General features: G+C 44.1%; 1 protein-coding gene across 5 annotated transcripts in view; it reads left to right on the top strand.

Annotated features, from left to right (window-relative positions):
• Positions 1-15,235, top strand: part of ESRRB (estrogen related receptor beta) — a 153,493-nt gene extending 138,258 nt beyond the window's left edge. For 4 of the 5 annotated variants that reach the window (XM_053378797.1, XM_053378802.1, XM_053378788.1 and 1 more), the window contains 3 exons: positions 1,501-1,662; positions 9,322-9,591; positions 10,468-12,549. In XM_053378797.1, coding sequence (XP_053234772.1) covers positions 1,501-1,662; positions 9,322-9,591; positions 10,468-10,712 — 677 coding nt within the window. In that variant the 3' untranslated portion in view covers positions 10,713-12,549. Of the gene's footprint in view, positions 1-1,500; positions 1,663-9,321; positions 9,592-10,467; positions 12,550-14,563 lie in introns of those variants that run through there. The other variant, XR_008329158.1, reaches the window with a different exon arrangement.
• Positions 15,236-15,452: the final 217 nt, after the last annotated feature.

Below are 15,452 nucleotides of genomic sequence, written 5' to 3'. Positions count from 1 at the left end.
AATCCTGAGCTTGCCACTGAGTCTGAACTCAGTGAGGGAGATTTAGCCTATCAGATTCCCTGGTGCCTATACCTGTATGATACCTGTGCTTTTTGCTTTGATACCTTACACTTAAGACATCTTTGGTGCACACCTAAGCAAAAATGGTAAAGGTTCTTCGTTCTCTGGAGGGTCTTGTTGCTCATAGATCTTATTCTAATGTGTGCCCAGCTACTAGCACTTTGGTTTGAGGTGGAGAAACTATCCGTGGAAAAGATATATCACCCTTTCCACCAAGAGTACCTTCTGTCAGAGTTCAGCCAAGCCACACAGACTGCACCCTCTGTGCTGGTCCTGCAGCACCAGTGATCAGCTGCATGTTCTAGAGCAGGGGTAGGCGGCCCAATCACCTTCTAAATCTGGCCCACAGATGGTCTGGGAATCAGCGTGTTTTTACATGAGTAGAATGTGTCCTTTTATTTAAAATGCATCTCTGGGTTATTTGTGGGGCCTGCCTGGTGTTTTTACATGAGTAGAATGTTTGCTTTTATTTAAAATGCATCTCTGGGTTATTTCATCATCATCAAACCTTTTATTGGCATCACATACAAACATCCACAGCAAATCAATACAGAATTCCCGCCTTCCCAGTGACGCAAAACATTTGTCTCTGGGTTATTTGTGGGGCATAGGAATTCGTTCATATTTTTCCCCCAAAATATAGTCCGGCCCACCACATGGTCTGAGGGACGGTGGACCGGCCCACAGCTGCAAAAGGTTGCTGACCCCTGTTCTAGAGAGTGGTCAGAACAGGATGAGGTCCCCTCCATTAATGTACCAGTGGACTCAAACACCCTAAGAGCCACTTCACTTTCCAAAAATCAGTATTTTACAATAGAAAGTTGGGAAAATATTTGCAGCAGACATGAGAAATAGACCATAGTTTATTTTAATTTCCATAGGGGTGTTTCCTTAAGCCATTTCCCCTGCATTTCCCCCCATGTCAGAAGATTCCCCATTTATTCCAGCTGGAATGTCCATATGTGAGCTTCCTATCAGTATTAATTAGCCAGAATACACGGTAAAACAATTATCAGCTGAAATATGCAGAGTGTTCAGAATGAAAACTTATATCTTGGCAAAGGATGTTTAGGTATATCAGTAATTAACACATGTAAATATCTATGATAGGATCAGGGACCGATCGTAGCTCAGTGGTATGGCACATGCCTTGCATGCAAAAGGTCGCAGATTCAATCCCTGGGGCCTCCAGTTTAAAAAGGAGCAGGTAGCATGTGATGAGAAAGACCTCCACCATGGTCTCTGGAGAGCTGTTCACAACCCCGAGAAGGCAATCCTGTGCTAGAGAAACAAACAGTATGATCAGGCAGGAGCCAGTTTCCTACATACCTGGCATTCCCAAGCAAAAATAATCTCACCTTTATTTCAGACAGTGGAGTTTTAAGCTACTTGCGTAGGTTCGTCAGATGCACATACTGATTTCTGCTTTGGAATTTGCAGTGACCAAGATCGTCTCCCACTTGTTGGTGGCAGAGCCGGAAAAGATTTATGCTATGCCTGACCCTACCATGCCGGAGAGCGACATAAAAGCTCTGACCACGCTCTGTGATTTGGCAGACAGAGAGCTGGTGGTGATCATTGGCTGGGCAAAGCACATCCCAGGTAAGAAGCTAAGGTTGGGGGGCAAAAAACGGTTGTAGCAACTTACCGTCATGGGCACTAGTTTATCCTTTTCAACAGAGAAGCTGCCATTGTCTGATGAGGAACTCTGAAATTTTGTGTGTAAAAAAACCCCCAAGATTTTGCAGCTTCAGTCCCCACATTTTGCAATTGGAATAAAAATGCAATGGGAATCTTTAACCTGTGAGCAGCCTTGGAGGGATGTACCTCTCTTGTTGCACATTACGAGAAACAACAAATTGAAGTGGGAATAGTACACACACACACACACACACACACACACACACACACACACACCTGTTTTTTGCTGCCCTTTTAACCATGCGAAGCAGCCTCAAGGAGAACCCGAGTTCAATAGAAAATAGAGGTTATGAGAGGACTCCTAGTTTACAACAGACTCCTCGCTTTCAATCAGAATTCCAATGCAGTTATTGATTTATTGGTGTAAATTAATGTATCTTTAGATGCTTGCGATTATCTTATAGCTTTAGCTTTGAACTGAGAAAACTCCAGCTGATGGGTACTTGGGAAAGGAGCTCAGTCTTTGGATACTGCTTCTCAGCAAATCTTAATCCCAGTGGTGCCCTTCTTGAAGGAGGCCTGTCATAACAGGGATTACCCCACTCACTGGCTGCACAATCTGCCAGGGCCTGATTCAGCACAAACGGTGTAATGCTGCTGATTAAGGAAACTCTGTCTGGATTGCTCCACTAACCCAGCAGCTGGGAAGAATTAGCAGGAAGGATAATAACAAACTACACCAGACGACAACTTGTTAATACTCAGGCCACCATCTCCATATTGATGAAGCCCCTTCCTGCAAGAACATTTGTGAGGTCAGTGTACTTTCCCATTTTTAGTGCACAATCCAAACAGTTGTTCACTAGGTAGAGCTGCTGTTGTGGAGATACCACATTTTCCAAGCAGGTTAGATATAATCACACTTTCGTTTCTGTCTGTTTGTCTAGAAAGATGTGGAGCATTGCCTCTCCCCCCCCCCCAGTAGTACATTTGTTACTTTCCTGATTACAGTGCAAATTGTGGTTGCATTTCACTGGAGAGCACTTGATCACATCCTGTCCCATTAATTCTCAAAGCAAAGTGTGCCGATGTACCATTTTGTGGAATCCTTTCCCATTGTTTTGAAATTTTGCAATGGAAAAGTCCACAAAGTTGCTCCTCACAGACAAACCCAAAGCTAATTCAAATGGGGTGTGTGAATTAATAGCTAAATAATACTCAGTGTGGACAGGCCCAGAGTGAGTTGACAGCATGATAGAAAAGGAAGAATGATCTAAGGGTAACAATATAGTTAGGTCCTAAGTTTCTGAATAATAAGGCAATATGTTGATTTCGTCCAATGAAATCTCTGAAAGCTGTGAGTATGTGTGTACATGTGCACAACTTTCAGGTTTGCATTAATTCCTAAACTTGCCTCAGACAAACAACTGTGCAAGGACCCTCTCAGTGGTGTCAGCACATGGGTCCAATTAAGCTTGAAGCCACTCTTCAGCAATTGGGGGGGGGGGATACATTTTAATAGTGTTCAGCAAATATTATTACTTCCCTACCAAGGCTGTCTTCCCCTCTGGACAGGACTCCCCTTTCTTCATGCTTCACACCCAGCCCCTGCATTAATCACCTGTACCTTGGTTCCCCATCACTGTGTCTCCCTGCAGGAAGAGGAGACTTCTGTGGAGGGGTGATGACAGGGGCTCTTTGGGTGACTGTTTTGCTGCTGCTCTTGCTGGGAAGACGAGAGCTTCGCACAGGATGAAATATGGCTAGTGGAGTGACAGCAGCTGTGTCTAGAGTGGCCTCAGATCCTATAATTACATCTCTCTTTATTACAGCTGCTAATGGCCCTCCAGGATGACAGAGATGATAATAAATTAACAGATTATGAACTCCACTTGCCACAAATTATGTGTTTTTTCTCTCTCTTCTCTCTCTCCCCCTCTCTCTAAAGATTCTGGTAGCTCCTGCTGCCAAATGTCTAAAAAATAATAGGCTTCTACACCCATGGTTACAAATACTACAGGTTTCAGAGGGAATCTGTGAAGTTCAGTTGGGATACTGCCAAGAGGAGCTTATGCATGCTTCTCTGTAAGAAAGGATGAGGCAATGTGCTTTATTTGTAGCAATGTGAGGCATGCAACAATTTTCTAATACATGGATGAGGAGGAACCTGTGGCCTCCAGCCAAGATGGCCAGTGGTGAAGACTGAATGATGGGGGTTGTAGTCCAGCAACATCTGGAGAACTTCAGATTCCCCCCCCCCTTGTTCTCACAGGACAGATTCCATGTTTCTGGAATGTGTGCCTGATGGAGCTGGAAAGTTAGCCACTCCAGCCATCATTTGGATCAGTCCTCAGATGCCTCCAAACAGGGCATGATAGAGATACTAGCCATCTCCATTTTAGTTTAGAGCCATAGATTTATAGGTCTATATATTCTGGTGTGTTTATTTATTTATTATTTTTAAGAAAGATGCATAAGCTGGTGGCCATCACCATAAAATGGTTATGCGTGCATTTTTTAAAAAATGACCCGAGCCTAGAGCTAATCATTTTCGCTGGGTGACCTGAGATATGTCCCCTTTGACATCTTTTTCTAAACACAACAGATCATCCAAATATTCCTTTCTTATAGGGAGAATGCTCTAACCCTCTGGCCATTTTAGCTGCCTTATTCTATCCCTCTTCCAATTCTATGGTGTCTTTTTAAAAAAGGGCAAGCAATCTGCATGCAGTATTGTAAGCCCATTTACACCACAGATTTATATAATAGCATTATGGTAGCAATCATTTTATTTTCAGCTCCTTTAATTCTCATCTACTCATTCTTCCTAACACAGGATTTGCCTTTTTCACTCCCACAGTACACTGATTTGACTGTTTTTTTCAGTGAGCTTTCCACTGCTATCCAAGATCTTTTCCCTGAGTGGTACAGCTCCTTCACAAGTAGTTATTCTGTTGGCATTCTTATAGTTTGTTGTGGTTTAAACCTTCTTGAATAACTGGTGTCAACCACAGACTTAGGTTTATCTTGATCTCAGATAATCTATTACTAACTTAAAAGCACTGGTCTCAAACAGTGCTGAGCCAGAATTGAAACCCCATGAATTCATAGCCCTCTTTGTGGTCTATGAAAGAACCCACCCTGTTGGTGATTATGAGGGAAAGAGCTGTGAACCTATCAGCGAGCCTCAGCCAACACGTGGGTCTGATGGACATTGTGGTCCAAAACACTTTCAGGACACCAGATTGGGGGACGTTGATCTCAGCACTGCGCTTCTTTCATTGTTTGCTCACAGTCTGGTATCTGCAGCGGGCATGGCATTTTCTTGCACAGCATGTGATCTGCTCTCTGCTCAGATGCGTTAGGAATCCCACTGTTTAATTCCCTCTCTTGTAAAAGAGAAGATTTTGATGCCAGCCCCCTATAGAACACCTTGCATTAGCCAGTTGGATATCAAGGAGATGTGGCATGAATGACAGCTATCAGGTCTGAATCGGACAAAGAGGATTTCACCATTCTCTCTGGACAGAGGTGGTGAGAAAGTGCTCTTGCTTTGTCCCGGAGTCGCAGCTACAGTGTGGAGTACAATGCTCAGGATGTGAACTTGGAGTGGCAGGGTGTTCTTTGTCCATCATATAACTGTGTGTACACTTGGCAGGGATCTACTATCAACAGTTCTCTGTTTCACGTACCTGTGTGCAACACATTTTCAAGTGTGTGTTTATCACATTCACGCTGCACACTTCAGGCATACACTTAAAATCCCTAGTGTAATGAGTGAAGAGGCCCTGAGATACGAGATCAAATACCTCATGCACTGCTTGTTCTGTGTGGTTGGGATGTTTAATCTCTCACACTGTTTCAAATGATGTGTGCTTGTCTGGCTCAGAAAAGATTGAACTTTTTCTGTAACTGCTAAATTGGCTGGATTATTGTTTGGTTTTGATGGTTCTTGGTTATGGAATGGAAGCGCCTTCCTCCATTAGGACATCGTCAAGCATAAATGAACTGACCGTAATAAGTCAGTGCGATGAATAGTTTACAGGTCTCCAGAAGAACATGTGAGCATAGTTTTCTTGCTACATAAACGTGGATTAGCAACAGAAGAGCACAGCTCCCTTGCTAAAAGGGCAGCTTGTTGTTATTCAGGCATATACAGGGCAAAGCACTGGGTTGTAGTTAGCAATGCACTGCAACCTAGTTGTCTAGCCTAGCTCCTTTCCATCTTCAGACTCGCCAAGAAGGGTTGGTTTTGCAGCTCGTGTCCCTGATGTCCCAGCCTCCTCTTCAGCTGTCCTCTTATTTCTTCTGGTACTCCTCCCCAGTGCTTTATCGATCTCTCCCTCCTACCCATCAGGCCTCACACACGCACACACAACACGTGACAGCTGATTGGTATCTGTTAATTAATGTGGCCTGCGGCCTCTTTTCTATTCAGTGGCCTGATAAGGGAAATTGGATGTCCAAGGACTGCCGTGCCATTATCACCCCTTACCTCCTCTGGCAACACAAACACAAAACATGGTGTAGTGATAAATAAATACCACTAACCCATCCCTCTGCCCTCACTTCCTTGGGCTGAGATAGCTGAGACAGAAAAATGGAACTCCCAACCAGTCAATACAGCAATCACCAGCTCTTTTGTTAATTGCCAAGTTGATAACAAGAGAAATCAAATGATCCTTGCAGTGACTGGCTCCCTTGGCCCAGATGCAGGCGCACGAGTACCAGAGCAAAGGACTCTGGGAATAAAGGCATCCTGCTGAGCGTAAATCACAGCTAGAGGGACTGGAGTGTCTCTGAGTCAAAGGTTAATGAGCTTAGGAGGAACTGTGGGGCAGCAGTGAAGCAGTTGCACAAAAAGAAGAAAAAGGAACCAGAATGATCTCTTACAACACTTGGCAAGAAATGTTAGGTAACTCCCTGTTTGTTACTAGGAACAGATGAATCTGTCAATGTCATGTTCTAAATTTTCCAATCTCAAATTCGGTTTGTATCAGTTTGCAAACCCTTAAAAACTCAAACACATTTTGGGGTACACTTATCCTAATATATCAGTTTTTGCAAACAGTATATGCATTTTTGCAAGAGCCTAATATAAGGCATCGTTGTGTGTTATTTTTGGTCACATGCACAGTTTTGTGCTTAGTTTTCCCTAATATACGTTTGGTGAGAACCGCATCACAAAATTTGTTGAAGAGTGAGTTATAAGGATAACTGCATTTCGATATGCATATTGGTTTGGAAAGTATGGTGTTATCTAGGTTCACATTAAGCAAATAAAACAAAATGAATTTCTCCCCCATTCCTGGTTGTAACCAAGGTGTGAAAATAAACCACTCTTTGTGGAAGGAGCAGGCAGACTTTGGGCTAGGTTGAGTCTCCATGCTTTCTTTATATGTAGGATTTGTATGTGTTGTGACAGACTAGGAAGAGTCAGGAAATACCGAGAAGAAGCTCAGTTGTCAGTAGTGTTTCTACTCTCATCCTCTCCCTCCCTCAGCAAGAACAGTTTCCCCCATTTCTTCAGGACTCTTGTGTGAGTCTGCTAATTTTGAAAGAGCATCTCAAGAGTGAAAATGGAAAATTTCATCATGCAAAAGTGAGATGTCCATGACATTCTTGTGAGTAAAGTTGCAACAGAGGGAAATTTATACCTGTGTCTGTTTGTGAGTCAGATAGTCATATGCCAAACTACTCCCAGTGTCTTACTCATGTCTGAATCACTTGTAGACAGACATTTGTCCTTGGCACATTAAGAAATTTGTGATATAGGAAGTGGCCTTTTCTTACACTTGTGTTTCACACAGAAACAAAGCCCATCTCCTTGCCTCCTTTCCCACACTAGCTGTGATGCCTGATTTCATTTTTCCAGTGTGGACTGTATATTATTCATCTCCCAGATTCCTTCTGACTTTTCCAGTTTTGAGAGCAGGTGGGCAGGCTAGGTGGTACTGCCTCCGGATGAACCATAATCTCCAGATCCCCAGTTTTCACGTAAAAAAAAAAAAAAAGGAATTGAGAGAGTATATTTCTAGTACTTGCGGAATCTGAGTTATAAGGCAAAACATACAGGAACTATTCTTTTTATTTTTTTGTGAGAAACTAGCCAGGCCCCCATTTAGTATGTACTTTGCATTCCCACCACCACCTAGAAAAATTCCTGCCAACACACATGATCTTACTATGTAGTTTTCAAGCACAGCATTCCTCTGTTGTGGGGATCTCAATAAATACTACTAATTCTAATTTGTTCAGTTCTCATTCATGGCTTTTCATTGTCTGGTCTGCCTGGCACCCAAATTCGTGTTCATGTCAGAATAGGTGCTGTTTGTTCCTGTGGGTCCTAAGGTAACATTAATGATCCTCTGGTTGGTGGAGGCAATGTTATAAAACTGGATTGAGTTCCATTGTTAAGAAAAATTGACTTGGATCCTCATTTTTTTTTTCCTGTAAAGGGAATGAACTTCTGTTTTTGGAAGGGAGTTGCACTCATGGAGGGGGTCCTTCTGTTTGCAGCCTGAATGGACTTAACGGATTGTGAATGGACTTTTGTGATTAAATGCTACAAAGCTTGTTGGTGTGATGTATAAGCAAGCCTAACATTAATAGCCAGGCACATGGCAGTATTTAATGCTATTCTATGGCAGCAAGTGTGAAAACACATCCACAGCTCTACATTTATTTGTTTATAGTATACATGGTTTATTAGGCAGCTGTTCCACCTAAATTACATAGATCAGTCCTTTTAAATAAAACACCTGAGTCTTTACTCTTTCTTTCAATCATGTGTGCAGCTTCCAAAGCAAATGGGAAGCTTTGGTATATGGCAAAGGTGATTCCAAATGGGATTGTGTGAATAAAAGTATTCCATTACAAAATCCATGTGTGTCATGGAATGGTTAAAATCACCCAAACTACATAGGACAGGCTTAGCCAAACTTGGCCCTCCAGATGTTTTGGGACTACAACTCCTATCATCCTTAGCTAACAGGACCCGTGGTCAGGGATGATGGGAATTGTAGTCCCAAAACATCTGGAGGGCCAAGTTTGGCCATGCCTGACATAGGAAGTAGCTTACCATGTGAAGAAGAAGAAGAAGAGCTTGGATTTGATATCCCGCTTTATCACTACCCGAAGGAGTCTCAAAGCGGCTAACATTCTCCTTTCCCTTCCTCCCCCACAACAAACACTCTGTGAGGGGAGTGGGGCTGAGAGACTTCAGAGAAGTGTGACTAGCCCACCCAGCAGCTGCATGTGGACGAGCGGGGACGCGAACCCGGTTCCCCAGATTACGAGTCTACCGCTCTTAACCACTACACCACACTGGAACTGCAAATGCAACTGGCTCTTAAAATGTGGCACACCTGTGAGTGAAATGATTGAAAGTTTCATTTCTTCTTTTTTTAGCACTTGGTCAAAGGTGCATTTTTTTTACCTTGAACTGTGGTTAAATGTTTATGGCCAAGGGCTCCCCACGGGAATATTGAGGTTTCCATCACTGGGTGACCTAACAGAGTCCCCGCCAGATTTCTGAGTTTCAGGGCTTGGAGCAGGCAGTGCTAAAACATCGTCTCCTACTTGTGTACGTAAGTTGACTTGCTCTTCTTGCCCTGCCAGGCTTTTCTAATCTTTCCCTGGGGGACCAGATGAGCCTATTGCAGAGCGCATGGATGGAGATACTCATCCTGGGTATCGTCTACCGCTCGTTACCCTATGAGGATAAATTGGTCTATGCTGAAGATTACATCATGGATGAGGAACATTCTCGCTTGACGGGCCTGCTGGAGCTCTACCTGGCCATCCTGCAGCTTGTGCGCAGGTATAAGAAGCTGAAGGTGGAGAAGGAAGAGTTTGTGACACTCAAGGCCTTGGCTCTTGCCAATTCAGGTAAGGTTACCATCTGGGATGGAAATGAGCCCATGCAACTGAAAGGCTCACTGAAAGAAAGGGTTGGACATTGGGTTCATGAGCTTTACATGAGGTCCAAATGGGGACTTTCTAGACTACTAGAGTGAGATAACATTCCTTTATGATTCCTTTGGTTCAGTCTGACGGTGGTCAAGGTAGAAAGGATGTTCTGAGCACCTCCTTTAGTTTTTATATCCCCCTAGTTGTCGAAACAGCTTCCAGATCACTGGGTCGTAGCAATTTCATATTTAACCAGCATTGTGGATTGCTTCACTTCATTTTTTACTAACTCCAATGCTACCTTGATCTTGGAAAACTGCCACTAAAAGGCTCTGTGATACAGAGCCAGTGCTTGAACCTGGCTTGGGGCAGCTGCACATTGTAGAGAGGCCTATCTAAAAACATTCCATCATGAAAAATAGATACATTAAAAACAGCCCCCCCATGCCTCAACACTGAAAATTGCGTTAGAAAGAACCATAAGATCCCGAACTAAAAATACAAGAACCCATAACTTACAGTGCATTCCTAACCATGTCTACTCAGAAGTCCTAGAAAATGCAATGGGACTTACTCCCAGGTAAGTGGAGTTAGATTGCAGCCACAAACAGTAATAGAATCAAAGGCTTGTAGACAAAGAAAGGTTCTCAAATGCTGGTGGAATATGTGTTAACCTCTAGGGTAGGAAGTTCCATCTAGGAGGTGGTGTATGCCACAGAGAAGGCTGCCTCTCGTACCGCACCTCAGAAGACAGTGATATGCATAAGAAGGGTGCATCAGCTCTTCTTAAAGGACAGGCAGATTTGCCCTCTCACTTTTTCGCTGGTTTGTTTGTTTTGCCTTGTCTCTTTGCAGATTCAATGCACATAGAGGACATGGATGCAGTGCAGAAACTCCAAGACCTTCTCCACGAAGCTCTCCAGGATTACGAGCTGAGCCAGCGTCATGAGGAGCCACGGCGTGCGGGGAAGCTGCTGCTCACCCTTCCCCTCCTGCGGCAAACAGCTGCCAAGGCCGTGCAGCACTTCTATAGCATCAAACTGCAGGGCAAGGTCCCCATGCACAAACTCTTCCTAGAAATGCTGGAAGCCAAGGTCTGACAGGGCCCAGGAAGCAAACTGGAAGCCAAGGTTGCGGCCATGGAGCTAACCAAACAGAGGTGGCAGCTGGCTTTTATCTCCAATCATTTATTATGGAAGAATTATTTAACATCCATCTGGCAGCCACGCCAGTCTGTACATCCATCTGAAGATTATTGTGTACAGAGAAGGAAACTCTTTTAATCAACATCACTCTTCCCCCTCCCCTCCTTTCTTTCTTTCTGGAAAATTATAGAACAAGCTCTTGCACTTGCAGAGGGAGCCAAAGGAAGGCTGGAGCCCCTCAGAGTGATGCTGTTTGCACTATCCAGGGCAGCCCATTCCCATCTTCTTTGACCTAAGAGAAGGGGTGTGGGGACTGAAGCAGAAAATGGTGAAAAATAAGAGTTTGTAACATTCATAGCATGGTGGCGTGAGAGGAGATTAAAAAATATATCTGGGCGTCAGTGGGTCTGCAGCTTGACCCCTTTCCCCAATGCTGTGGTCCATGTGATGGTGGTCTGTTTGGGGAGGAGCGTCATGGGATCTCTTAAGTCGAGAATGGCTGCCTCCTGTGCTCAAGCTACACGGAAAACATGTACATAAAGGCCCTCCTTATTGGGAAGGACAGGCCTGACCATGTAAGATATCCTGTGATATTGTACAGCATATTTGCACCTGGCTTTCCCCTATCCATGTGCAGTCATAACATTCCTGGTGGTGATTACTAGAGAAGCTGGAGACATGTCCTTGAGAGAGAAGATCTCGTTGTGTGAGAACATGCCGAGGGAAGTAGCTGGATACTTTTTGTTGTTGTTCCAAGGCTGTAGTCACTCAGTCATCCCTTCATCCTCCTAGACATGGTGCTATTTCAAAAGAAAAAGAAAACCCTCTACCTCCTTTCCTTCTTTCTCCACATGGCCTGAGGTCACTGGAATCACAGGGAGTGGGCCAAAATAAAAGTTATTTGGCATTTCCCAGTCTTTCCTCACCAATAGATTTCAAGCTCCAAATCCAAATATTGGATATACTCCCTGAGAGGTAGGGGAGAAGAAGAATTAGAAGAACTCACCTGCTGGGCTTGCGCCATGTTAAGAGAACTAAAACAACCCAGGGGAGATACTTAATTTTTGCCTCCACATTCCTTTCCCACTGTGGCAACTCTCTCATTGAGGTCAGTTGCTTGAATCCAGCTTGAGTGTAGCTGAAGGAAGGCAAGGGTAGCAAGGCTTATATTTGAGCCAAAACCTGTTTGGAATGGCAGGCTTGAAGTGATAAGTAAGATAGTGCCTCTGAGAATTGGAAGTGCTTCTCCCTCCCCATCAAGGGATTGGGGAGGTAAGGTTTCTTGGTTATATTCATAAAAATAATGGCTTCCAAGTTAGCTTGGCCCCTGCCAACCCTCTTTTCAGAGTTTAATTACTTTTCTTCTCATCAGTCCCACAGAGCCACATGCCCAGATGGCTTTGACTGGTTTGTGGCTTTTCAGGAGGGTGATGTGTTTGTGTGTCTGTTTTCACGGTTATTTTGGGATCCAGCAGTGAGTTCAAGAGTTAAACCCACTGTTACAGAAGCAGCATTGAAGCCAAGATGACCATACAAGTGAATTTTACTTCCAAAGGGAGTGGTCAAAAAAACATGTGAAAACAGGTCTAACCAAAGCAATAAAAGGTATGGATGGCAAAAAAAAATATATCATTTGCCAAGTGAGGGCTGGGCAGTGTCCTGTCTGCTTCCTGAGGTAAATCAGAACAGAGGCCTCAACTTCTTTACTTTGTACTAATTCACTTTGCTGCTTCATCAAGATGCTAATCCAAAGGTCCTCTTTTTTGAAGAGGGAAAAAGTGGCTAGGGAGGGAGCCAGGTCTTCCATGACTATGAAGGATGCGACAGAAATAAACACAGTAATCATGCAGCTCCCTTCAGACGCCTGCGGTTGGCAACTGATTTTGGGGCTGGACCATACTTACAATCTCCTGACAGTTTTGTTTTTGGATGACAAACAGCTCCAGTTTTCTGCTCAAAATGGCTCCCTACTTCTTTTCCATCCATGAGGGAAAGTATTTTGATGGATGCTCCTTTTCTCAGAGTAGCCTTCCTCTCCCCCCAGCTTTCTTTATCCTACTAACAGTCATTGTCATTCTTCTCCAAAATAGCCATCACATGTAGGGGACAACAGTAGCTCACCGGCAGAGCGCCTGCTTGGCATGCAGAAGGTCCTGAGTTCCTTTATTGGCATCTCTGTTGAAAAGGATCAGATCACAGGTGATGGGGAAGGCCCCCAGCTTAGACCCTAGAGACCCACTGCACATCAAAGTAGATAATATTGGGCTACGAGCAAATAGACCTGAATTTGCACAAGACTTCCTATGTTCCTGTGTCTCTCCTTTGCAAAGCATGGTTGCGGGATTTCTCTGCTAAAGGCCAGAGAAAGAGTTCCTGGCACTACAGGCCTCAATCATGGGTCCTTATTGGGAGGAGCATTTTCATGCTCATTTCAAGCAGCCTTCCTTCATTGCCACTTTGGGGCAGTAAACAAGTGAAGACGCAGTAAATGCAATAAACGCGGGAACAAATACTTCTCGTTCCCATGTTTGTAAAACTACCACTTTGTTCATTTGCAAATAGCCTAAGGTCATCTTATGTTGCTGGAGCATAAAATCACTGCCTTGCTGGGTTACAGCCAGGGTCCATTTAGTGCAGTCTTTTGTCTCCAATTGTGGCCATTCTGGTAAGCTCTCAAGTAGGGCATTGCCCACACCTCTGCATAATCAAGGATATATTGTACCAGTGTTGATTTTTTCTGAAGTCAGAGGCAATATGGAGCCTGCTTGTCCTTGACTCACTGTGCCCTTTTTGGTTCAATCAGAGATACAACTGCATCACTCTCAACCAACATTCCCCAATCTGAAGCCGTCCAGATGATTTTTGGGTTTCCAACTCCCATCAGCCCCAGCCAGTTTTCAGGGAGGATGGGGAGGATGGGAACTGTAATCCAAAACATCTGAATGGCACCAGGTTGGAGAAGACTGATAAAAACTAAGTGGCAGACCACATAACCTTCGGTAATTTTGACGATGGTTTAATCTTAGAGATATAGGGTTGTCATGGTCCTGCCAGCGCAAGGATTGCTGGTTGCACAATGGGACTTATCCACTCTCCTCTGACCACCAATCCCCTAAATCTCTTCCAGGGGTCCCCCCAACCCTCAAGAGCATATTTGGGGAGGTTGCAGGGTGCAAGGAGGGGAGAAGAGGGGGGAAAGTCCCACTGTGCAAGTGGAAATCCACGTGGAGGTGGAAGGCATTATGTGGATACCGTCCATAATCATAGAGGATGCTGAGACCACATATTCCAAATTAATTTAATAGAACATACATCTGAGGAAGACAGTAGCAATCAACCAGAGCAGCAACTTGGTAATGCTTTAGATCTTATAGGGAGAGTGGATAGCACAGACCAGCTTCAGATTTTAGCAATATGGGGACAGCTCTGGTTCCATGCCTTTGGAACTAGCAGAAAGTGTGTGTGTGTGTGTGTGTGTGTGTGTGTGCGCGCGCGCAAGTGTGCACTAAGCAATTATCCGGTCCTGCACATAGGAGTCAAATATTTTGTAAGGTACGAACTACTGGTACAAGAATGATTCTGACAACTGCAAACCTTCAGACATTAGTAGCTTCCATGGAGTAGGTAATGAAGTCCCCAAGTGCTAACCCCGGGATTAGTTTAGGGCAAGGCATGCAGGTAAGTGCCTTCACTAGAATGAAGCATGACATCTGTCAACCTCTCCCTTTCCAGGAAGCTGTGTCACCCTACTTCTGTGCCTACCTGTAACCTGCAGTGTACTCTCTCCTTCCCAAAGCTTTACATAGGTCACTGTCTTCTGCTCTGAAATGCAACCCTCCCTATGAGCCATGGAAGTAACAAATGCTGCTTGCATTCACATTCCTTTCTGGGGTCTCTGGCCTTTAGTGCAACCAGCAAGCAACCACCCAAGTTGACAGGAATCACTTCAGATCAGTGGTGCGATACCCACCACCCCTTGCACCTGAGAAAAAGGCGGGCATTATTTTGAAGTGAAAATATGAAGAAACTGCAAAACCACAACCCAACAGTATTGTTCATGCCAAATAAGGGGGGTTATTTTCTTCTCTCTTCATAACCAGACTGACTCATGTGTTCAGAAACGTCAAACACGTATTTTGAAACCATGCTAAAGCAGCTGTCATAAAAGGAAGGAAAGAAACCCTAAGAATGTATGTGGCTGAGGTTTTTTGGCCAGTCATGTGGTCCAAAGCCAGTCCTGCTCTGGTGACTTGATGGTTAAGAGAAGCCAAAAACAAGCAAAGGGGGAAATATGGGAAAGCCTGTGCAAAACTATGCAGGGTGTCATAGTCCAAGAGTGAAATAAAACAGTAACTACTCAACTATTATCTGCTCCTGAAAGAAAGAAAAAACTGTCAAATAACTAATTAAATAAATCGTATTCTTGTGGTACAGGTCATTTCGAACAAACTGAGAAATAAAACAAATGTACAAACAAATCCTGTTGAGGTTGCATTTGTTGAGTATTCCGAATCATCACTTCACCTTATCGCACTGAGAGATTTGCTTTACACTATGGTACATCCAGGCACAGCGGTACCTCAGGTTACAGACGCTTCAGGTTACAGACGCTTCCGGTTACAGACTCTGCTAACCCAGAAATAGTACCTTGGGTTAGGAACTTTGCTTCAGGATGAGAACAGAAATTGCGTGGTG

Source organism: Podarcis raffonei, chromosome 1 (assembly GCF_027172205.1).
Source record: "Podarcis raffonei isolate rPodRaf1 chromosome 1, rPodRaf1.pri, whole genome shotgun sequence".
NCBI classification, from domain to species: domain Eukaryota; kingdom Metazoa; phylum Chordata; class Lepidosauria; order Squamata; family Lacertidae; genus Podarcis; species Podarcis raffonei.
The sequence above is the reverse complement of the archived record's forward strand: the minus strand, read 5'-3'. Positions and strand labels throughout refer to the sequence as shown.